The sequence below is a fragment of the Rana temporaria genome, chromosome 1, assembly GCF_905171775.1.
Source record: "Rana temporaria chromosome 1, aRanTem1.1, whole genome shotgun sequence".
NCBI classification, from domain to species: Eukaryota; Metazoa; Chordata; class Amphibia; order Anura; family Ranidae; genus Rana; species Rana temporaria.
In genome coordinates this window covers 605700681-605726370 of record NC_053489.1, presented here as the reverse complement: position 1 = coordinate 605726370, position 25690 = coordinate 605700681, and the positions used below count along the sequence as shown (strand labels likewise).

The following is a 25690-nucleotide window of genomic DNA, read 5'->3' as shown; positions in this document are numbered from 1 at the left end:
CAGGGTGCCAAATACAGTAATTATATCACATTCCCTATTCTTTTATTTTTATATCGCAATGTATTCTTCAGTCTAATGTACTATGATATAACTGTGGTAAAAGCGCCGCCTCCCTTTGGAGGCGGCGCTTTGACGTCACCGTGTTACACGTGTGAGGACCCGGATACTCCGGGCACACGCTTCCTATACACAGACCGGCCGGCTGTGAGAGATTTTACTTGTTACATGCCCAGACTGTCTGGATTGATGTAAGTGCGTTACTTTCTTTTTTAAATAAACTATTATGCAGTTTTACACTATGAGTTCCTCTTGATCTCTTTTCATACGCTGGAGAATACTGGGTTATCTTTAGTGAAGACTACTATTCACCGTGAGGTCCTAGTGGATGAATGCTTTGATCTGTTCCCTAGTGGAGTTGGATATCGTTCATGCTGTTTATTATCTGATTTCTGGTAAGAGTCAGTGTTAGCCGTTGGTGGAGGTCTCCTGTCTATCAGTCATCACAACGTCTGTGGAGTTCTTGGGCACTTTCGGGAATATTTATATTTTTTATCAATTCTCTGGGACTGTGTTAATTTTTCTCAGTTCAAATTTGCTTTGGTTTCTTCTTTTCATCAATTGTATTGTGGACCACTTATATGTTTTGCACAGATATAGCATCATCATTTATGCTTTATACATAACAATTATTGTGTGTATATCACATTATCATTTCACATTTTTAGTTTAAAATTTAGCGCGACTCCTTCCGTGTTTATGTTTATTTGATGTTGTATGACATTTGAGACGCAGCTGTTACACTTACTGTGGTATGCGCAATATTTTTTCTGTTTAAAGTCCAAACACGCATGCTCAGAATGCTAAAGATCTGACAACAATAGTAGAAGTTGCCCAAAGGGTGGCGGTAAAGAGCTGAAAAACCACTTGATTTGGTGAAAGTTGGCTGAAAATTTTCTGCCATGTGTATGCAGAAAAAGTTCACGGCCAACGCCCATTTGGACCAAAATCGTCAGAAAAGTCATATGGAAGTCCGATCGTGTGTATGAGGCTTTAGGCATGGCAATGAGGCATGGTAAGTAAGTTATAAAGGGAAAGGATCAACTGCATGGAGCCTTCAGGCAATACCGGTGACAAGTTTTTTTAAGACCTTTTAAGGCTGATTTGATTTTGACATGGCTTCCACATTAAAGCCTCATACACACGATCGGACTTCCATCGGACAAATCTGTGGATTTTTGTCCGAAGGGCGTTGTCTGTAAACTTATTCTGCATCTAGAAGGCAGAACATTTTCAGCCAACATACACCAAACCACATGGTTTTTCAGCTCTTTACCTCCACCCTTTGGGCAACTTCTGCTATTGTTGTCTGATGTTTAGCATTGATTTGGAGCATGCATGTTTGTACTTTGGATTTTAGTTGGAGGGATTTGTGTACATACAATCGGATAATCAGACGTAACACATTTATTGTCAGACAGTTGGTAAGCATGAACAGCCAACACCTGCATTGCGCAACTGGTGAAGGACGCTGCAGAGACATTGGCCCCCTTTATTGCCGACATTGTAAATACATCCTTCTCCACCGGAACAGTGCCGGGTATTCTGAAGCGGGCTGTGATTATCCCCCTGCTGAAGAAAGCTAACCTGGCACGCTCCGTGTTGAGCAATAATCGTCCCATTTCAACTCTACCGTTTCTGGAAAAAATCATGGAATGAGCCGTAGTGTGGCAAATTCAGCCCCATCTCGAGTCCAATTCCATTTTGGATGATTTCCAATCTGGATTCCGACCAGGAAGAGGTCCTGAAACCGCCTTGACCAAAGTCCAGGACGATCTCCTCTGGGCCCTGGACAGAGATGAGGCTTCGGCCCTGGTAATGCTGGATCTGTCGCCAGCATTCGATACCATCGACCATTGTAGACTACTTGATCGTTTAGGGACTGTGGCAGGCATTGATGGTACAGCATTGGCTTGGATGACCTCATTCCTGCTGGACAGGGTTCAGAGAGTAAGGCTGGGACTGCACTCCTCTTCTAATAGTCCCCTGTCCTGTGGAGTCCCTCAAGGATTGGCCTTGTCGCTGCTCCTGTTTAACATTTACATGAGGCCTCTGCTTTATATCATCCGCCGCCACAACCTATCATTTCATGTCTATGCTGACTACACCCAGTTCTACATTCCTCTGCCCAAGGATGGGGGGGGGGGCACAGATAACTCTGGCCACCTGCCTGGAGGAAATTCAAGCCTGGATGGGGGCCAATTATCTTATGCTCAATGGCTCCAAGACTGAGTGCATGGTTTTATGCAATCAGTCATGGTCGGGCGGTTTCCCCACATGGCCGGACTCGTTTTCATCGGTCCCAGCGCCAGTCACCCAGGTCAGGGATTTGGGAATCATCTTGGACGAGAGATTGACGCTACGACCACAGGTAAACCAGGTGGTGAGTTCTTGTCACTTCCACTTGAAACTCCTGAGGTCGACTTTTCGCTTCATTGAAGAATCGCACAAGATCTCTATGGTTAATGCCATTATCGGAAGTCGATTAGATTACTGCAACGCTTTGTACCTAGGTCTACCTAATAACATCATGCACAAACTACAGCTTATTCAGAATGCCGCTGCGAGGCTACTCACGGGTGTTGGTCGTCGTGACAACATCACGCCATCGCTGAGAGCCCTGCATTGGCTACCCGTGAAGGAACAGGTTCTGTTTAAAGTGGAGGTTCACCCTAAAAAAAAATTCTAAGAATACATACTGCGCGTCACGACTTTCCGAAAGAAGCCGAACGTCGCTGCGCAGGCGCCGTATAGAGCTGACTCTATACGGCGCCTGCGCAATGACGTTCGGCTTCTGTCGGAAAGTCGTGACGCGCAGTATGCGCCGGTCGGAGGAACGTCAATCAACTAGGAACGCCCAGTCCAGCAAGAATCATACCCGGAAGCCGAGGGATGAAACGGCGATAACGAGGTATGTAAGGGAAAAAAAACAGCATACCCGCAGTGTAATCAGTCTTCTCAATGTACTGTTAGAATTTTTTTTTAGGGTGAACCTCCACTTTAAGACTGGTTGTATGGTGCACAGGGCTACCCATGGCAAGGGGCCAGTGTACCTGCAGGAAAAATTCACCAAGTATGTGCCTAACCGTACCTTAAGGTCGGCTAATTCGGAAACTTTGGTGATCCCTAAATTTCGAAAGAAAAAATGCGGAGGGAGGACGAGTGCGGTCCAGGGAGCACAATTTTGGAACTCCCTGCCTCTAAAATTAACCTCCCTGGCGGTATGATTCTGTCTGGAATTACGTACCAAAAGCGGTACATTTATTTTGCAAGGAAATTGGCGTTTTATACTGTAGGCCTGTAATTTTTAGAAATAACTCACTTAAATCTGACCAAGCAAGAGTCTTGTAGGCATCCCGGGTATGATTTTTTTTTTTAAAACAAAATTATAAATTATAATATAATAAATAATTATAAATAATTATAACAAATAATAATATAATTATAATAAAAATTATTCAATAATGTAATCAACTCAAAATCACTGAAATTTGCAGTTGCAGAATTGTCGCTGTCATTATTTTATTTTTTTTATGACGAATTTCCCCGCAAATCGCTATCGCACAATTCTGCAAGTGATTATAATTTATTATCGCTGTTTTCTAGCTGATCTAAAACCATTTTTGACATAAAGGGACACTTTTGGACAATCTACAGTTTGCAGGCAGAAATGACATTTTTTATTATATAAAAGTACATGTAGGGCACTGGGCAGACCACTAGGGACAAGGGGGTGTGTATTTTTTACATACAGTACTGTAATCTATAAGATTACAGTATACTGTATGTAATGTGTTTGTTTACTTTTTTGAATTTGGCGCCGTTCTCCGTCCCCGTGCGTCGTAACGTCGCAGGGAACGGAGATCGGCGTCACACGGGGACTGTGAATCGAGCGAGGAGGTCCCGCTCGCTCACACAGCGGGTGGCATCGCTGGATCCAGGGACAAGGTGAGTAAACCAAGCCTGTGGATCCAGCGAAAGGTAAGCCCGTCCAGCCCGAGCGTGACTCGGGTTTGCCGATCCTAACATGTAAAACCAACCCCGAGTCGCGCTCGGGTTTACCGTCAGGGGGGTTAAGGCTTGAGAATGATCTTTTTAAGTTCAGGAAGCTTTTAAAAACTGAGCTTTTCAGTCAAGCCTATGGAATTACATAGGTTTTTATAGTTCCTTGATCTGCTAACCATTTTAAATTTTGATCTGTTCCGCTGCCTGTGTGTTTTTTTGGTTGTTGCTGTATTGTTGTTCTCGGCGCATCGAGGCCTACGGGTAACTGACTGCGTTTTGTACCTTTTTTGTACTTTTAAGAATTTTAATAAATAAATAAACAACATCTTTTGTCGTTAATTCCGCCAACAATTGTCCGATGGAGCATACAGACGGTCCGACACAACACGCCCATCAAACAATTATCGTCGTAAAATCCGATCGTGTGTACGGGCCTTTAAAGTCTTCTTAAAATTAAAACTTTTTGTGCTGTAATATCTTCCCTAAGCATTTGTGACCGGTGTTTTTGAAATGATTTCATGAAACATGACCAAACAGGTAAAACTAAGTGAATTGTACATTGCTTAAAGCTGCAAAACAATATATCCGCTTTATAAGCATTAACAGGTTGTAATACCCCCAGGACATATTAGCTATTGACCTAAATAGAACATAATAAAACATTCATGAGATTGTAGACAAATTTGTGCTGACATTCTGTAACAACAGAGTAAATCTTTTTTAGCATGTTTGTGACTCTCTGTGGTGCATGCTGACTAAACAGACTGAGCAATACCTGCAAAATGTTTTTACAGAATTCATGAGGTGAATTCATGAGGTGAAGCCAACATAAAATGATGGGCCCTATATAACCATATAATTCTAATATTGCAGAAAACTGATTAGCAGGCCATTAAAGCTAAAATTTAAATTACTTCACATTAAGAAGCTATTAAAACATTCTAAAATTCTTGGACTTACCGTATTTGTATTCTCCAAAAGCAGTGGAATCTTCATTAGCAATTGATGTGTAGCAGAGCATAGACTGGTTATATTCATAGCCATTTCGGGCGGCGGAAAAGTTGGCTTTTAATAGTTTTCAGTGAAAAATAAATATATTTGCAGTGTGCCGCACCGATTTCAAAATGTCGTTTCTGTACTACTTTTTGCGATTTCGGGCTGCAGCTACAGGCATCATTCAGATATCGTCTTTTAGAGCTGGCCATTCTCTGCACCATAAGAATGATCATAGCGGCTGTTCCGCTGCTTGATCGTTCTTACAGGTGGCGAGATGGGACGTTCCCCCAGCCACCCTCCGGTGCTTCTACCGACTTACTGCTGCGATCGCAGATGGTCGCCAGAGTCTCTATGATCGTTCAGAGGCCAGGCGTGATGTTATGATGCCTGAAAAACGCATTCAAAAACACATACAGTATACATGTGTTTTCAGTGCGTCTCTAGTGTGCCTTCTTGCATGACAACAGACATATTCCCCTAGCATCATTAACACATCCCAAAAATGGCCTTTCTAGATTGGGATGCGGGATGTATGGGATACCGATTAACCGCTTCCCAACCGCCACATAGCGATATACGTCGACAGAATGGCACAGGCAGGCAAATGGGCGTACTTGTACGTCCCTTTGAATTTGCCGCCTAGCGGGCACCCGCCTCGGGAGTGTGCCCACGGATCCCGCAAACTCGATGTTCGCCGGCAGCCTGCGATTGCGGTGAGTTGAGACAGAACGGGGAGATGCTTATGTAAACAAGGCATTTCCCTGTTCTGCCTAGGGACATGACAGGGATCTACTGCTCCTTGTCATCAGGAGCAGTGATCACTGTCATGTCAGTGGTAGCCCATCCCCCTACAGTTAGAATCACTCTCTAGGACACACTTAACCCCTTCATTACACCTTAGTGTTTAAACCCTTCCATGTCAGTGTCATTTACACAGTAATCAATGCATTTTCATAGCACCGCCGTTACTAATAAAAAAATAATAAAAATGCCATAATTCGGACCCCTATTTTGTAGACGCTATAACTTTTGCGCAAACCAATCAATATAAGCTTATTGCGTTTTTTTCTTACCAAAAATATGTAGAAGAAAACATATCAGCCTAAACTGAGAATTTTTTTTTCTTTTTTTTTAAAGTGTGATATTTATTATAGCAAAAAATAAAAGATATTGGGGGTTATTTCCTAAAGGCAAATCCACTTTGCACTACAAGTGAAAACTACAAGTGCAAAGTGCACTTGAAATTGCACTGAAAGTGTACTTGGAAGTGCAGTCTCTGTAGATCTGAGGGGGACATGCAAGGAAGATAAAAAACAGCATTTTAGCTTGCACATGATTGGATGATAAAATCAGCAGAGCTTCCCCCAGGGGCGGACTGACCATTGAGTCACTCGGGCACTGCCCGAGGGCCCCATGCCACTAGGGGGCCCCACCAGGGTTGCCAGGCTCAGTAAAATCAGGGACAGTATGTAAAAATCTATGTTTTGTTTACATCTGTCCCTGATATGTTTGAAACCGACATGCTTCTGATGTGAAAATCCCGAGTTTTTAGCTGCCCCGCCTCTGCACTGCCTCCTGGCATGGTGGCCATCTGTAAGCCCAGGGGCCCCATAATCTTCTATTGCCCGGGGGCCCCATGAGTTGTCAGTCCGCCCCTGGCTTCCCCTCATTTCAGATCTACCCCTCAGATTTACAGCAACTGCACTTCCAAGTGCACTTTCAGTGCAATTTCAAGTGCACTTTACACTTGTAGGGCCAGATTCACAAAGGTTAGCGGATCTTTAGATCCGTTTAACCTATGTGTTTTAAGATCCGCCCTCGCAAGTTTGTGAGGAAAGTGTCAAATTCACAACACACTTACCTCCAAACTTGCGACGGCGGATCCTAACTCCCCCGGCGGAATTCTAATTCCGCGGCTGGGGGAGTGTACTATTTAAATCAGGCGCACTCCCGCGCCGATTTAAATACGCATGCGCCATCCGGGGAATTTCCCGGCGTGCATTGCTCCCACTGACGTCAATAGGACGTCAGTGGTTGCGACGTGAGCGGGACTTGCGACGCACGTGTTCGTGAATCGGCGTACGCAAACGACGTAGGAAATTTCAAATTCGACGCGGGAACGACGGCCATACTTAACAATACTTACCCCTGCTTTTAGCAGGGGTAAGTATACGACGGGTACCGCGCTACGGAAACGACGTAAGAACACAGCGTCGGGTCCGCGTACGTTCGTGAATTTCGCGTATCTCGCTGATTTACATATTATTCAGTGTAAATCAGCGGGAACGCCCCCCGGCGCCATTTTTAAATAAAAAAAAAGATCCGACAGTGTAACACAGTGTGACACTGTCGGATCTAGCCCTATCTATGCGTAACTGGTTCTATGAATCAGGTGCATAGATAGGACCAGTAAAAATCAGAGATACGATGGTGTATCTGTAGATACACCGTCGTATCTCTTTGTGAATCTGGCCCGTAGTTTTCATTTGTAGTGCAAAGTGGATTTGCCTTTAGTAAATAACCCCCGTTTTTTTTTTTTTTTTTTAATTGTCGCTCTTCTTTTGTTTATAGTGCAAAAAATAAAAACCACAGAGGTGATCAAATACCACCAAAAGAAAGCTCTATTTGTGGGGGGGGGTTAATTTTGTTTGGGTTCAGTGTCGCACGACCGCGCAATTGTCAGTTAAAGCGACGCAGTGCTGAATCGCAAAAAATGGCCTGGTCATTGGGCAGCCAAATCTTCCGGGACTGAAGTGGTTAAAAAAGACTGAAGTTAGAGTAAAAGAAAAGAAGCTGTAAGCAAATCAGGCTAGACTGGAACTGAGAGTCTTTTCTTTAATTGTCCGTGCTGCAAGGTATAAGAGAAAGGAATAAATAAGTAATGCTAATCTTTAGTGAAATGCCTGATGTCATTTTGATTTATGCAAAGAATAAATGTAATACACAAATGTCCAATATCAGTTCCGCTGACAATACAAACTGAGGTAAATACATATGGGGGGTTATTTACTAAAGGCAAATCCACTTTGCACTACAAGTGCAAATTACAAGTGCAAAGTGCACTTGGAAGTGCAGTCGCTGTAGATCCGAGGGGGACATGCAGGGAAAATAAAAAACAGTATTTTTGCTTGCACATGATTGGATGATAAAATCAGCAGAGCTTCCCCTCATTTCAGATCTTCCCCTCGGATCTACAGTGACTGCACTTCCAAGTGCACTTTCAGTACAATTTCAAGTGTACTTTGCACTTGTAGTTTGCACTTGTAGTGCAAAGTGGATTTGCCTTACGTAAATAACCCCCACAGTGTACAATAACATTCCTAGCTTAGATGATGGCTGTCTGTGCTAGGTATACATATACCAAATACAATAATGAAAATTAATCATATAGCATTACAAATTGACCAATACTCAGGGCCGATCCTAGGCAGGGTGCACGGGGTGCTCCGCACCCAGGCGCTGCAGAGGTGGTGACGCCGAAGCTCCAAAGTACTTCCCTCCCTCCTCCTTGTCTGTGTCCAGAGGCGGAGCGCATGTAGCGGCTGCTGCGGTTCCCCATCCCGCTTGCTCTCTCCGCTGGCAACTGACAAGAGCGCATACCTCCTGCTGTCCCCGGAATCCGGGCTGGGTACAACAGCGGAGCTAAGTACTGGAACATGTTCCGGTACTAGGCTCCACTAATTAATTCTGTCCGGTGTGCATGGAGCAGTCTCCTGTCTGCCCCGCCCCCTCTGCGTGTGTCGGCTCTTTTCCCATAGGCGGTGTGATGAGAGGCTTCTGGGTTAGCCGAAGCTGCTGCCAATCACCCCGTGTACTCCCAGAAATGCTCCCGAGTGCCACCCTCCAAGTTACCAAAGATGCCAGGTATGCCCCGCCCCCCTGTAATGTGCTTCTGCTCCCAGCACACCTGAGCTACATGGATCTATTGGACAAGTACTGATCTATGGGGACACCTGATGTGGGGGCTCTGATGGGGACATCTGCTGTGGGGGGGCTCTGTTGGGGGACACCTGCTGGGGGGCTCTGATGGGGGACACCTGCTGTGGGGGGGGGGCTCTGATGGAGGACATCTGCTGGTTGGGACTCTGATGGGGGACACCTGCTGGGGGGCTCTGATGGGGGACACCTGCTGTGGGTGGGGGCTCTGATGGAGGACATCTGCTGGTTGGGACTCTAATGGGGGACACCTGCTGCGGGGGACTCTGATGGGGGACACTAATGAAGACTTCTTAGGGGAGCATCTCTGTGTTTGAGTTGTAGCCATAAAAAAATTGTAAAGGGGAGGAGTTAGTAAGATGACCATGCCCATGTGGGGGCGCCAGAAATATTTCTGCACCCAGGCGTCTGTGACCCTAGTATCGGCTCTGCCAATACAATAACATGAATACAAAAGAACAACTTTGCCTTGTTTTTTTCCCGCCATTTGAAACAAGGTCCTTTATAAATTGTGTGATTTGTGTATTTCTTCCAGATCTGTGCAGTAATCCAGGATAAAACCTTCCCATAATAAAGACCAATCATTGCTTCTCTTTCTCCTCCTGTAGTTTTTGTACAGGCAGCCTGCACTGGGTGCTTGGTCCCTTATACAGCTCTGCTCTATGTGCAGGGTATGTACAACACATAAGTAATATCTGGGCTTGTAAGGCATCTGATGCACGCAAAGTGGATTTTTATTCTTTATGACTATTAAGGAATGTATTTAAATGCAATGTTTTATGCTCAGAGTTCAGCTTTAAACTTTTTATCAAGTTCAAAGGCACACTGCAAGTGAATAAAAAATTATTATGGAAAGAAACACTGCCAGTCAGCATTTAAAAATACTTGATTTTTCTGCGCTTTTATTCTGCACATTTTTAAATTGAAGATGAGGACCTTTTAAACAGATAGGTGGGTGGATAGACAGACAAATAGACAAATTGACTGCGATATTTGAAAAAGAATAAAGCCAGAGTCTGACTTATGAACCATTAAATCTTGGCATTCCGCAGCAACACTTCATAACAAAAGTTTATAATTATTGGCATGATACGTTGGTTGGCATCATTGGACCAACACATAGAAGAACCCTGAATATGCCATAATTGCATATTCAGCATTAATAATTGTACATATCGTATTAGGACGAAGAATTGTTCTCTTCGAAAGAAGAGCTATCGGATGCAAGGCTGTTGCTTGACGTATGACAATAACCTGCTTCTACTTTACACCAAAAGTTTTTATGTGCAGCAGTAAATTATACTTCTTCTATAAAAAAATATTTGGCAGTTGACACGAAGAAGCCGTAGTCATATAGCAATCTCTGTGCTCTAATTTCCTGAAGGATAAAATAAATGTTATCACATTTTATTAGTATATTGTAGAGCTGACACATTCACTGCTCTACTGACACCATGCACTGCCTTACTGACACCGTACACACACTGTCCACTGCCCTACTGACATGTCTACTACTCTACTGACACCGTCTACTGCTCTGCTGACTGACACTGTCCACTTTTAAGGTAAGCTAAGTTTTTATTTTTACAGTGACATTTGTTTTATTATATTTTTCTAAATTCTACTTACTATTTAGTTAGGTCATGCTAGTTAACTACTTCCCACCCGGCCACTGTACATATACGGCCGAGTGGGCGCTTCCTCCTTCTAATTGGATGTTCAGGAACGTCCCTCAGAAGGAGAGGGATCACACACACGTGTTGCTGATGGACTTGTGTTACCCAGACAGGGTGCATCAGCAGGAGGGCTCTGTGATTGGCCCTTCTGATAAGATGACGCCTGTGTCCAATCACAGCCGTCATGTGATGTAAATAGAGAGTTGGGCCCGGATTCACAAACAGCGGCGCACATTTATGCCGCCGTAGCGTATCTCCTTTACGCTACGCCGACGCAGAGCAGAGAGGCAAGCACTGAATTCACAAAGCCAGTGCTGCCAAAACTGCGCTGGGTTTCCTAGGCGTAAGTCGGCGTATGTGGAAGTGGGCGTGAGCCATGCAAATGAGGCGTGACCCTATGCAAATGATGGGCCGAGCGCCAGACAGATACGTATAACGAACGGTGCATGCACCGTCCCGTGGACGCATCCCAGTGCGCATGCTCAGAATCACGTCGGAACTACTCCCTAAGATACGTCGGATCACTGCCTATGGCGTGAACGTAACCTACGCCTAGTCATATTCACATCCTACGTAAACTACGTAAAATACGTCAACTTGTGTTTCCTGGTGCAGCCCTTTGCATGGATGCTGCTGAGTTACACCTCCTTTATGGGGCTTAACTTACGACGGGCGCACGTACGTTCATCGGCGTATCTCCCTCATTTGCATATGTGAATAGAAAATGAATGGGAGCGCCAAATGCGTCCAGTGTAAATATGCGCCCACTCTACGCGGCGTAGGCAAGTTACGTCGGTCGGATGAAGCCTGTTTTTAGGCGTATCTTAGTTTGTGGGCCCGGCACATAGATACGACGGCGCATATTTGCACTTACGCGGCGTATCTGGCGATACGTCGGCGTAAGTGCTTTGTGAATCCGGGCCTATGTTGCTAAGCAATCAGCTCTCCTCTCCTCACACAGAAGTTGTCAGTGAGGAGAGGAGAACAGATCGCTGCAGCCGGTCAGTGATCAATGAATATGAACTGTATTTTACAGCTTTTTACACACAAAATAGTGTCCCCAAAACACATGTCCCCACACAGTAAAAACACCTGTCCTCCACATATGTAACAGTAAAATCACATGTCCCAATGATGCACACATATGTCCGTGATCATCTGCACACATATGTCTGTGATCATCTGCACACATATGTCTGTGATCATCTGCACACATATGTCCGTGATCATCTGCACACATATGTCTGTGATCATCTGCACACATATGTCCGTGATCATCTGCACACATATGTCTGTGACCATCTGTGTACATCTGTACATGATCATCTGCGTACATCTGTCCGTGATCATCTGCGTACATCTGTCTGTGATCACATAAACCAATTATTATACACTTAACATGATTTTTTTTACCAAAGACATGTAGCAAAATACATTTTGACTTAAATTTATGACAAAATTCTATTTTATTGGATTTCTTTTAAAATAGAAAGAAGACATTTTTTTTTTTTTCAAATTTTCGCTCTTTTTCCGCTTATATCGCAAAAAAAGAGTCATGAATAAATACCACCAAAAGAAAGCTCTATTAGTGTGAACAAAATGATAAAAATGTCATTTGGGTACAGCGTAGCATGAACGCGCAATTGTCATTGGAAGTTGCGAGAACGCTGAAAGCTGAAAATTGGTCTGGGAAGGAAGGGGGTGAAAGTGCCCAGTATTGAAGTGGTTAAAGTGGAACTTCACTCTCTCAATCAACATTGACCATTTTGAAGCTTTATGTTGCTAGCATTAGTAAATAGATAGAAAAGTATATCATATTTAACCACTTCAGGCCCGAGCCAATTCTGAGACTTCGCTCCTACATGTAAAAATCATAATTTTTTTGCTAGAAAATTACATAGAACCCCCAAACACTATATATGTTTGTGACAGGTCTCAAATACCCCAGGTGGGAACATCCGCCAGACCTGTGTCTCCTGTCCTCCAAACGCACCCGCAGCCTGCAGATTCGCCATAACCAGCCCTTAACCCCTCAATCACGAGACAATCCACACAGGTGTTGAGGGTTAAACATGCAGAGCATAAACTGTTTATTAAATCCAAGACATACAGTTTTACACACAGTTAGGGACACTCCCCTTAGCCTTGTCAAAGAGGGGAGGGGGACAAGGAACAACCAATGGGAACTGAACATTTGTACATTGAAACAGGCTACAGATAAACATAAATAGGTAGATTCAGGTACAATAGTGCAAAGTTACGGCGGCAAAGCTTAGCCTGTTTAGGCTACGCCGCCATAAATTAGCTAGGCTAGTAATGATTCTCAATATACTTGCCTGCTAATATACGGCGGCGTAGCCTAAAGCAGGCGGGCGTAAGGGCGCCGAATTCAAATGACTTGGAGGGGGGTGTGTTTGATGGTAATGAGGCTTGACCTCACGTTGTTGACGTTTTTTTTTTTACTGCACATGCGCCGGGCGACTACATTTCCCAGTGTGCATTGCGGTTACGTACGCCGCACGGGCCTATTGATTTTGACGTGGACGTAAACGACGTAAATCCCGATTCGCGGACGACTTACGCAAATGTCGTAAAAAATTCGAATCTCGCGGCGGGAACGGCGGCCATACTTTAACATTGTTATTCCACCTAATAGATGTAATAACTTTAGGCCTGTAATGCGCTACGGAAACGGCGTAAATCGACTGCGGCGGCCGGGCGTACGTTCGTGAATCGGCGTATAAACTCATTTACATATTCTACGCCGGCCGCAATGGAAGCGCCACCTAGCGGCCATCCAAAATATTGCATCCTAAGATAGGACGGCACAAGCCGTCCTATCTTAGATATGTTTAAGCATATCTCTGTTTGAGCATACGCTTAAACATAGGTCGGCGTAGATTCTGAGCTAGGTCGACTTATCTACTGATAAGTCGGCCTAACTCTTACTGAATCTACCTAATTGGGATTATAGTAAGCAGGCAGCCTCTCAATACACATCCCCTGCGGAGAGACGTCTCCAGTCCAGACCATTGTCTATGTGACATGAATCAACACAATTAGACACAGCAACAAGAGGGGGGGATGGGGGAGAAGAGATGTAGCATTACATTACATTATCTCAATGCCAGCTTGGGGGAGAAGAGATGTAGCATTACATTACATTATCTCAATGCCAGCTTGTCTCTTCTGGGCCATAATCTGTGGGTAACAGGCCAGCCCACAGTCCCTTCCAAAACACACAGTGACAGTGGGTTCTGTCACAGTTCTCCCCTTTTAAAAAGAGACTAACCAGATTCCGGACCCTCAACTGGTCTGGACCCGTGTTAGTCACAAACTTTTTGTCATATGTTTCCACTTGTGAATGACAAAAAGCAGTCTTGTGAATTCAACACCACCACCAATTGCAGCCTCTTATCAAGCGATAAGACCCCAAATTATAGGTCTTATAACAGCATGTTACCCGTAATCATCTATCTACAACCAAATGGGATATCACAGCAACAGGTTGTTCAATGGCACTTCAGGAACTCCAGAGTACATCAGGATTCACTGTTTTCACCTCCACTCTGCCATGCACAATAATCCTTGTAAGAAATAAGCAAGCATTTCATAGTGCAGCCCACATATTTATTGTTATAGTATTTGTGCACCTACTGTACTTACATAGATACAAGGATAAATTGCAAATACTTACTACAACATATGTAAAGCTGACTGTGCTTTGTTAATTGTGCTTTAGCAAATGTGTCACCTTGGCTGCTCCGTAGAAAACCAACACTGAGGGGGCGTATGAAAAGTGGCTTTTAATGCGACGTAAACAAAAACGCACTATTAACGAGTCTTAATGCATAAAGTGCATTAATGGGTGCTACAATTTTATGTGCGCCTAAATGAGCCCTGTTTTATTGTATGGTAGAAGCAGTAAGGCGCCTGCAGTGGTTTTCCAGCTTTAGAAACATGGAGATTACCATAATACAGACAAAAGAGGGTGGGTGAGCTTTTGCACCACAATGTCTGGATAATAAAACGGAAGAGTCCAGCAGATATTCTGTGTTTCCTCTATGCATCCCAAGGCTTCATTTTCCACTTTGACTGGAATATACCTTTAAATGTCTCAACTTTTGTACTCATCTACAATGTAAATGAACCCTCCCATGTGTCTAGTTACATTAGCTATATTGTTTTTTTCTGGCACATTGTTAGAGGAGTGTGCTGACAGATTACATGCTGACAAAGATGTAACATCCTTGCAGAATGGTTTTTACTCTCAGGAGAAATGCTGTGCTGCGTATTTTAATGATTATTTATATGGTCCATTCACACAAACAGGTATTAACAGCCTTGTTTTCTCATATTCAGATAGAAAACTAACAACATGCAATAGCCATCAGACTAATGAAAGTTAACCTGTACTGGGGGTAATGGATATGTAGCAATATCCCAGTCCCCCAGAGACCTAATGGTGGCCTCAAGAGTTAGGGAGAGCTGACATCCTTCCTTGTAAAGTGGTGTAGCAATGTGGACTACAATTGCAAAGCATAGCGATTACTAGGGATGAGCCCAACACCCCCCTGTTCGGTTTGCACCACAACTTGCGAACACACCAAACGTTCGTGTGAACTTTAGAACCCTATTAAAGTCTATGGGACTCGAACGTTTTAAATCTAAAGTGCTAATTTTAAAGGCTAATATGCAAGTTATTATCCTAAAAAGTGTTTGGGGACCTGGGTCCTGTCCCAGGGGACATGTATCAATGCAAAAAAAAAGTTTTAAAAACGGACGTTTTTTCAGGAGCAGTGAATTTAATAATGCTAAAAGTGAAACAATAAAAGTGAAATATTCCTTTAAATTTCATACCTGGGGGGTGTAAAGTTAGCATGTGAAATATCGCATGTTTCCCGTACTTAGAACTGTCACTGCAAGTGTCATTTCTAAAAGAAAAAAAGACATTTAAAACCGGACTTGCCGCTATAATGAATTGTCGGCTCTGGCAATTCAGAGAGGATTCATTCATAAAAAAAAATAGCGTGGGGGTCCCCCAAATTCAATTAGCTATGATTAAGCATTGAAAGTCAATGCGAAACGCGTCAGCTATTTTCCACACTGTTTGCTGATTGTATGCTGTGCATTTTTTCCATCAATAAAGAGCACGTCTTTTTCAAGACTTTTTGGAGTGCGGCTGTCCATCTATTTCTCTATCCGGACATCCTCCCCATGTTGAGGGCATGTGGCCTGGTACGGTTCAGGAGAGGGGGGGCACTCTGTCCCCCCCTCTTTTCTGCGGCCGGCCAGGTTAACGTGCTCGGATAAGGGGTCTGGTGTGGATTTTTGGGGGAACTCTATTTTTTTTTTTTTTTTATGAATGAATTCTCTCTGAATTGCCAGAGCCGACAATTCATTATAGCCGCGAGTCAGTTTTAAATGTCTTTTTTTCTTTCAGAAATGACACTTTGTGCAGAGACAGTTCTAAGTATGGGAAACATGCACTATTTCACATGCTAACTTTACACCCCCCCTAGGTACGAAATTTAAAGGAATATTTCACTTTTATTGTTTCACTTTTAGCATTATTAAATTCACTGCTCCCGAAAAAACATCCGTTTTTAAAACTTTTTTTTGCATTGATACATGTCCCCTGGGACAGGACCCAGGTCCCCAAACACTTTTTAGGACAACAACTTGCATATTAGCCTTTAAAATTAGCACTTTAGATTTCTCCCATAGACTTTAACAGGGTGTTCCGCGGCTTTTTTGAATTTGCCGCGAACACCCCAAATTGTTCGTTGTTCGCCGAACAGGTGAACAGGCAATGTTCGCGTCGAACATGAGTTCGACTCGAACTCGAAGCTCATCCCTAGCGATTACCCATCAGTTCTACTGTATGTACTGTATTGTCCCTCTAGTGCCCAGCATCACAAACTGACATCATATCTGTGAACCGACCGAAAGGGATTGTGGGATTAGTAGTTCCTCAGAAGGACAATTACTCTGTATGACTATGCACCCAGACTACATATCCCAGGGATCTTCGCTATCATCACAGAGAATGCTGGGAAGAACACAAGAGACCAGAGATGCGCGCTACGCTCTCTTCCTCCTGGGCCTGGTGTGTGATGGACCTCTCTGTTCAGAGAGGGTGAGCCCAGGGAGGACGTGGCCCACCACGCGGTGTACGACATTCCAACCCGGCCAAGGAGGGCCCATCACTGCTTGCTGATCATCAGGCATCTATCCAGCATCACCTGGATAGTCTAACATCCCGTGCTTTGTGCTGTGCATCGGATGATCGTCGCAAGTGGAACCGCTGCAGGGACGCCTTTTCAGGAATCGCTGTTCAGAAGGCATTGAATCTGCCTGGTCGTTGGTGAGAGGGCAATTGCCCACCTTTACAAACCATTCTTTGCTGCTTCACTGGGACACTGCACAGACAGCTTAACCCTGGGGAAACACTTTACTGCATCTATATTTTAACATTGTACATATACTAGGGTGACCAGACATCCCCAGTTTCCAGGGACAGTCCCTGGATTGAGGACACTGTCCCTGGACCAAGTCTGTCCCCAGTTTTGTCCCCGGATTGGATTTGAACAGGGGCTGGGGCAATTTCAAAGACAGTCAGTGTAGAATTAATAAAAATAATTCTGAGTTACACACCCCTGCCCCGCCGCTCCTACTAGCTTAAGGGGGGTCTATATTTATCCATTATCTGTGCCCCTTTCTGATGATCATGTGCTGGTCGGAGCGGAAAGAATATTTCTTCAGTTTCGGGTGCATGCATATTCAGCTGCGCTCGCATGTTCTTCTGCCTTGGCTCCAGTCCTGGCCAGCCACCTGCCTGCTTATCTCCTTGCCTTCCCTGGGGGATTGATCTTCCTCTGCTCCCCACCCAGTAGTAGCCAAGGCCCGGAGAGTAAGACTTGACAGGCTGTGAGGCGGGCGGCGACGGGCAGAGAGACGCCATTACTAGTAAAAAAAAAAATGTCCCCGGATTTCATTTAAAAAATCTGGTCACCTTAACATATACACCTGTCGCATCAACCATTCCAAGGACTACCATTGCCTTGTTGCTACACCTTATTGGATATAATTAACAAAATCCGACTGCTGGCAAAGACCATCAGGCCTGCAACTGGGACATTATTGTTATTAATCTTTAAGGGGCCCTCATACTGTTCTTGTTCAATTGATCTCTCATTAGCATTAAAAGTTGAATAGGCCGACCTGGGTGTCCCCTTTAGAAGTCTTGCCAGAATTATTGATTAACACTTGCTTATCCTTTCAGGTCATGTTCAAGTGGTACTCTATTGTACATATGTGTATATAAGATACTCTGAACTAGGATTGTTATCCAAACTTCGGTTGATCTATTACCTCCTTTCTGCAATAAAATCTTCCTTAAATTATTCAGTAAACGTTAATAGAATATAAACTCATTGAGTGGTTTGACTTATTACTTTAAGGTGGTGCAAAAATGTCAGAACCCAGAGCGTCAGGTTGGTTGGAAGGTTCCCAGGGCCATGATGGTGCAGATGAGCAGGTATGTCCAAGCAGTCCCCAAGGGGGCAGTGCTACAGTGGGTTACCAGGCATGGTGGGTGTAATGTAAGATAAAATGATGGGCGCCAGTCACTTTTTGAATGCGAACAAGAGATTTATTGTCTCTTAACAAGAACTGCGGGAGAGCGGTTTAGGGCCAGGACACCCTTTGGTAGATGCAGTGTTAAGGCAGACTCCGAGACACTATAGAAAGACAACTATACAGGGAAAGGCCTCCAGCCGGATGCCACATCTGTATAGGTAGGACCACTGTCTCCTATGGCACTGAACTTGTAACAGTCATCCCCCACCCTGCACAGCAAGGCACACCAAATTTTTAAAGGCACTCTTGAGTCAGAGAACACTCAGCGACTTTGTTTTCTTTGTTTTATTGAGGGTAACAACTTGAATAGGGATGGGAGGCTACGGGATGCCCATTTAACTTCAACAACGTCAGGGACAACTTTTCCTATATACAGTCTCTATATACAGCTCCTCTTCTTAACTCCAGCAAACATGTTTTTGCAGACCCTAGCTGGAATATTGTAAATACATGACAGTCACCCAGTCAGATGAAGCAATGGCCGATTACAGGCAGGAACCCGAGGCCCCTTGTTGTGTAGAAGTATTTCAGTGTCCACTCCTGTGGCTACTGATCACAGCACCACCTCTTCAGACACTGCCAACCCGCCTGGCTGCAGCGACCCTCTTCACTAGCCCTCCAAGCTAACTTCTCCCCACAGTTCTTCAGACTGACACTCACCAGCCCACCCGGCTGACTCTCAGAAGATCTCCTAGACATGCTGACCTGCTCCTGCTGTCCTCTCTCCCATGCTTCCAGGGAGGGTTTCCTCCATGCGTTTTGGTAGGAATCTTCCAGCACCCAAGCCCCATGCCTGAGGTCACCCCCCTCCAGACTAGGGGGTACCCTCAAAGGCCACCGACAGCCTCCTCAGCACTCTATCTCCATCTTCCATCTGACTGCCCCTGCTGGCATGACTTATGCCTATTTTAAGGTGGTCTCCCCCCCGCCAGCCCTTTACTGGGGATTGGCTGATGCCCTCATAAATATTCTAAACAGCCCCTCCTTACTTCCACCCACTATGTCTAGAACATTCTCCGATGTCTCAGAGAACAGGGGGAGGTACCAGAGAAGCTGCTAGGATGAGTCACCCAGCCCTGAACTACAGTAATCCTTACCCAGATTACACAGCTCAAGTTTAGCCCTGAGCTAACTATGTTTTGCCTGCCTTAACAGGACCTACACTAATAAACCTAAATTAACTCTACCACACTTTGAGTGTGCTACACTTGAATTTGAGGACTGTTGCTATCTTTATTTTAGGTCAGTTAAAGTTCACTCTAAATTTGATAACTTTTACTGCTATTAAAAGAAAAACCGCTTTAAAGCAGCTTGGTGTGATGCTATATGGGCACATTGGACTTTACTGAAAACACTTCATTTGAAATGTTATTGTTGCTGCTATGCATGGTATCAGATAAAGGTGCAGGTTAAGCTCCCACAATACATACAAGAAGAGTCATAGTAGAGCATAGTATGTATTTTATTGTAAGTTACTTCTAATACAGAATCTGGAAAAGCGTCCATGTATTTGTATGTAGAAGGACCATGGAATTTTCTCTTATAACATCATTTTTTTTAATTGTCAGACACAGCAGGGAGCATCCATCTGACATCAGCCTTAATGGCTTTTTGCAGATGACTGAGCACCATCTTCACTGTATGATTTTATTTCAGGATAAGTGCTTTTTTTATAGAAAAGCAAAATGCTGCAACAGATCTATTTTGTGCCAACAAGCAAATGTTACCCTGTAAGTAGAAATCTGTCTTGACTTGTGCTGGCCCCATATTTTTATATCAGATCTGATTTTTATACATCCTGAAAGGATGGGTACCTACACAAGGACAAAGAAAGGGACCCCGATCTGTTCTAGTATGTCCATTATTTCAGTGGCATTGGTGTGGGGGGTGTGGCCTCTACCCAGGTGACACCCACCAGAGGATGACACCAGGTCCAGTCCAGACTGGCACCAGCACCGCAATGATAGGGGCGCCGTGGCTTCCTCTTCTGCCTCCTTACCTTCTGGGATCTATTTAGCTCCACAGGTTGTGTGGGGAGGAGGGAGTGAGGCAGAGACGGAAAGGCAGGGTGCCCAAGGTCTGACTATCTGGGTCCCACACACCCCCACATGCAACAATCGCATTCCTCTCCCTGCTGGCTGCACTCACTGCACAGCGGATTATAGCCGCCTCCTCCTCAGCTCTGACATGACAAGTACATGGGCCGGGTGGAAGAGCCGAGAAGTAGGAACACCATGCTAAAGCATCTGCCTGGGGGCCGGGGCTAAGGTCTGTAATAACAGGAGTCTTGGGGGACATGGTGATTTGGAAGGGGGTGTTCTGGGGGGCTGGCAACAATTATGACTTCAGGGAGGGGGGGGTGGGGGCTAGAGGATATGTGCTAGTGGGTGCTTTGTTTTGGGTTAGAGAGGACTTGTGCTAACCGATCCCATCCTGGCTCCATCCACCCCCCCCCCCCCCCAATCCCATCCCGGCTCCATCCATTGTGGCAGGTTAAGGGGGGAGAGCCGTATAGACACACTAGCCTGCTCAGTGCCCTGGGGAGGGGGGGTAACACCATGTTTTACCGCACCAGGTGATACCAACTCTAGTGACACCATTGCGTTATTTGTTGTGATCCAGCCTTCTTATTTTTGTCTTTTTGTGCCTGTCCCACTGGAAACACTGCACAGACCTATACATGCCAGACAGTATAAAGAACGATGTCTACTGCAACAGAGAGAGTAAGGAGGCGGTCATTGCTGACTCTTTCTGAAATTTCCATTCCCTGTCCTTCTGATCCACTTGACAATAGTATGCAGACCAAAAGCTCTATTATAGATAAAAACTTGTGTACTGCTATATAACAATAAGCCGTTCCTTCACAGGTAAGTCCCGTTTCTGACGGCTCCCACGTGCATGCGCGGGAGTGATCTCACACGACTCCGGCCAGTCACAGAGCTGGAGCCCATGGCCCCAGAAGGAAGAGGGGCAAAGATGGCTGCTTCCACCAGCGGGGACAGTGTGGGCTTCGAGTGCAGGTAAGTGCAACATAATGGGCTAGTATGCGATGCAAACGAGGAAGTAAAACCCATCAGGGTTCACTTCCTCTTTAAGGACACACACTTTCTTTAGAAATCTGAGGTAATGCTTTCTGAAAGGCTTCTTTGATATTTTTAGTCAACATCTGACATTTTTCTTGTACAATGTTACTTATTTGTTCAATTTCAGTATCGGCTGTTGCTTCATTAAGCTGTTCATTGACTTCTAGGATTTCAAACAGAAATGGTGCATCTATGCCTCCCTCTGTCCCTTCTGTAAAAGTAATGCCACGAAGACCTAACAGATATATTCCTCTGCTTAATGGAGACAGAAACGCATTGTACGCCTTATTAACTAAAGAAGATTGTTGATTAGAAATATCCCGCTCAAACTGTGGCTTCTGGCTAAAGTAATCTGGATGAAGTGACCTCTGGAGATCCCTGCATTTCTTCTGCAGTTCCTGGACATTAACCACTTGACCACCAGGCCTATTCTGGCACTTCTCTCCTTCATGTGAAAATCAAAATTTTTTTGCTAGAAAATTAATCAGAACCCCCAAACATTATATATTTTTTTTTTTAGCAGACATCCTAGGGAATAAAATGGCAGTCATTGCAATACTTTTTGTCACACCGTATTTGCGCAGCGGTCTTACAAGCGCACTTTTTTTGGATAAAAATCACTTTTTTGAATTAAAAAATAAGACAACAATACATTTTGCCCAATTTTTTTATATATTGTGAAAGATAATGTTACGCCGAGTAAAATGATACCCAACATGTCACGCTTAAAAATTGCGCCCGCTCGTGGCATGGCATCAAACTTTTACCCTTAAAAATCTCGATAGGCGACGTTTAAAAAATTCTACAGGTTGCATTTTTTGAGTTGCAGAGTAGGTCTAGGGCTAGAATTATTGCTCTCACTCTAACGATCGCGGCGATACCTCACTTGTGTGGTTTGAATACCGTTTTCATATGTGGGCGCTACTCGCGTATGCGTTTGCTTCTGCGCGCGAGCTCGTCGGGATGGGGCGCTTTAAAAAAAAAATTTTTTGTTTTCTTATTTATTTTTATTTAGTTTTATAATTTTTTACACTGAAATAAAATAAAAAAATTGATCACTTTTATTCCTATTACAAGGAATGTAAACATCCCTTGTAATAGAAAAAAGCATGACAGGTCCTCTTAAATATGAGATCTGGGGTCAAAAAGACCTCAGATCTCATATTTAGACTTAAATGCAAAAAAAATAAAAAAAAAATAAAAATGTCATTTTTTCAAATGACAAAAAAAAAAATGTTTCTTTAAGAGGCTGGGCGGGACTGACGTTTTGACGTCACTTCCGCCCAGCAGAGCTATGAGGACGGGTGAAGGAGATTTCTCCTTCAGTCCTGTCCCCGCTCAGCTGCCGGACACATCCGATCCCCTCCGCCGCTACCGACGGCTCCGGTAAGCGGCGGAGGGTGCGGGAGGGGGGGGGCCCCTCTCCCGCCACCGATAACGGCGATCTCGCGGCGAATCCGCCGCGGAGACCGCCGTTATCGTGTACACCACCGCCCCCTGAAAAGATGAATATCTCGGTTGTGGCAGCAGCTGCTGCCGTTATCGAGATATTCAACTTTAAAAACAGGACGTCTTTTTGACATGGGGCGGTGGTCAAGTGGTTAAAGGGGTTGTAAAGGAAAAAAAAATGTTTCCTTTACAACTCCTTTAACATCAAACGATCTGTCACGATCTGTCACAGTGGAGGAGGTAGAAGTAAAACTGCAGCAGTGATCAAATACCACCAAAATAAAGCTCTATTTGTGGGAAAAAAGGACGTAAATTTTAACTGGGAGCCACGTCGCTCGACCACGCAATTGTCAGTTAAAGCGACGCAGTGCCGAATCGCAAAAAGTGGCCTGGTCTTTGACCGGCCAAATAGTCCAGGGCTTAAGTGGTTAAACCACCTGCTTGAGTACAGCTTTTGAAAATATAGTAAATTACCTTAAAAACTCACCATGCCTCTCAGCAAATAGATTGGGGTGTCTACTTTCCAAAATGGGGTCATTTGGGGGGTTTAGTGCCATTTGGGAATTCCATGGCCTCCAAAACTGTGATAGGTAGAGAGGAGTGAAATCAAAAATTTGCGCCCTTAGAAAAGTCCCACACATGTGGTATCCCCGTACTCAGGAGAAGCAGCAGAATGTACTTCGGTGTGCAATTCCACATATAACCATGGCATGTATGAGCAATATATCATTTAGTTACAATTTTTGTAATTTTTTTTTTTTTTGTCATTATTCAATCACTTGATACAAAAAAATTAAATATTCAGTGAGCTCAACATGCCCCTCAGCAGATTCCTTGGGGTGTCTACTTTCCAAAATGGGGTCATTTGGGGGGGTTTTGTACTGCCCTGCCATTTTAGCACCTCAAGAAATGAGATATAGATCTTAAACTAAAAGCTGTGTAAATTCCAGAAAATGTACCCTAGTTTGTAGACGCTATAACTTTTGCGCAAACCAATAAACATACGCTTATTGGCATTTTTTTTTTAACTAAAGACATGTGGCTGAATACATTTTGGCCTAAATGTATGACTAAAATTGAGTTTGTTCGATTTTTCTTATAACAAATGTAGAAAATATCTTTTTTTTTCAAAATTTTCGGTATTTTTTCATTAAAAATCGCAGAGGCAATTAAATACCATCAAAAGAAAGCTCTATTTGTGGGGGAAAAAAAGACGCAAATTTTGTTTGGGCACAACATTGTATGGCCGTGCGATTATCAGTTAAAGCAGCGCAGTGCCAAATTGTAAAAACACCTCTGGTCTTTAGGCTGACAAACGGTCCGGGGGTAAAGTGGTTAAAAGGGGATGTTAATTATGCAAATAGCATAAGAAGCAATACCTTATTGGTACAACACATTAAAGGGGTTGTAAAGGTTCGTTTTTTTATTTTCTAAATAGGTTCCTTTAAGGTTGTGCATTTTTGGTTCACTTACCTTTTCCTTCGATTTCCCTTCTAAATGTTAACAGCGTCTCCCCGCAGGGATGTAGTACCAAGGGTGGGAAAGAGCATGCTGACTAACCCCCAGCCAGAACGACTCGGATGATGGGGGCAAGCTTATCGAGGAAAAACAGAAAGTGAGAAATTCAGACAAAGAAAAAAAAACATTTAGGAGGGAAATCGAAGGAAAAGGTAAGTGAACCAACAATTGCAACGAAGGGAATTTGGGACTTTAAATGAAACAGTGGGCTAAATGGGGACAAAGTTTAATTTGCCATTCAGTTGCTGAACACACCACTTAGCTGCTTGCAAACATCACGCACTGTTTAGACCTTTTTTTTTTGTCTGCATCCCGGGATTGCGATGCACTCACTGTGCTTCCCTTTCCCCCCCTTTGGGGGTACGGGCGGTTACCGTCAGTGCATCGGCGTTATGTGCCATCCGAGTGATGTCCTTATTGGGCGTCGCCCTGTTGTATGGCTAGTATCCATCACAGCTGATCAAGTGGGTGTGTGTAGCATCTCTTCAGTACAGGCAATTGTGCTGTCTGATTGAGGGCCCCGCCCCCACACTGTCCAGCTGACGTGACGTTGGGGGCAGTCTGGTGCATTTGCTGGACGTATTTAAGCACCTTCCCAGCTCTTCAGCCAGTGGCCATTTTCTATGCAGGCCTTACAGCTGTCACTAGCTGTGGCCATCCTACTCGCATTCCAGGTATCCTTTGTTAATTTTAATGTATTTGTTATGCCCTTATCCCCTTACCATGTGGGTCACTGTTTGATGGACCTATTCATTCATTCATTACAGATACCTACCTGTACTATGAGGATACACTAGAATTTTACTTTACCCATGGTCGCTGTGCTGTCTGGGAGGGATGCTTTATGCGCTCTGCTGTTTGCCTGCTGGTCTGCCACCTCTGTCCCGGGACAGGCATATGTTTGGTCTTAACTGTATTTACATTACCACTTTGACATACTATGTAAGTAACCAGAATTGACTTACTACCTCTTTTTTGGTGGATCCAATTTTAATACCTTGATCACTAATCAAATCTGTATTCCAGATATCCCACTACATCCGCCCCTGATGAGTGTTTTTCATATACACAAAACGCCGCGTCGGGCTTACAAAGATGTAGCTATACGCGTTTATGGGACCCATTCTGATCAACCAGTACTTCTATGATCTATTTACATTTTATACTTCACCTATTGCGTGGTTATGCCCAACCTCTATGTGGCTATATATGTTGTCACGGACTGTTATTTATTTAATGTATTTTTATATCAATTATTGTATTATGTATGAAATGTATGTTCTGTACTTTTGTACAAGTTATTTGTTTTTACTAAATATTCTATTTTCT

The 25690-nt window shown here is 44.1% G+C and overlaps 1 protein-coding gene and 1 long non-coding RNA gene across 2 annotated transcripts; one reads left to right on the top strand and one right to left on the bottom strand.

The window, feature by feature from the left end:
- Window positions 1-21402: 21402 nt before the first annotated feature.
- Window positions 21403-24393, bottom strand: LOC120942005 (iron-sulfur cluster co-chaperone protein HscB-like). Its single transcript, XM_040355490.1, has 2 exons — window positions 24375-24393; window positions 21403-21806 (listed from the first exon to the last, which is right to left on the bottom strand). Exons 1-2 carry the CDS (start codon window positions 24391-24393, stop codon window positions 21403-21405), a joined length of 423 nt encoding a protein of 140 aa, XP_040211424.1.
- A 360-nt stretch (window positions 24394-24753) lies between these two features.
- LOC120925035 lies at window positions 24754-25429 on the top strand. Its single transcript, XR_005746526.1, has 3 exons — window positions 24754-25035; window positions 25129-25303; window positions 25388-25429. It is a non-coding gene; the product is annotated as an uncharacterized LOC120925035 (long non-coding RNA).
- The last annotated feature ends 261 nt before the right edge of the window (window positions 25430-25690 follow it).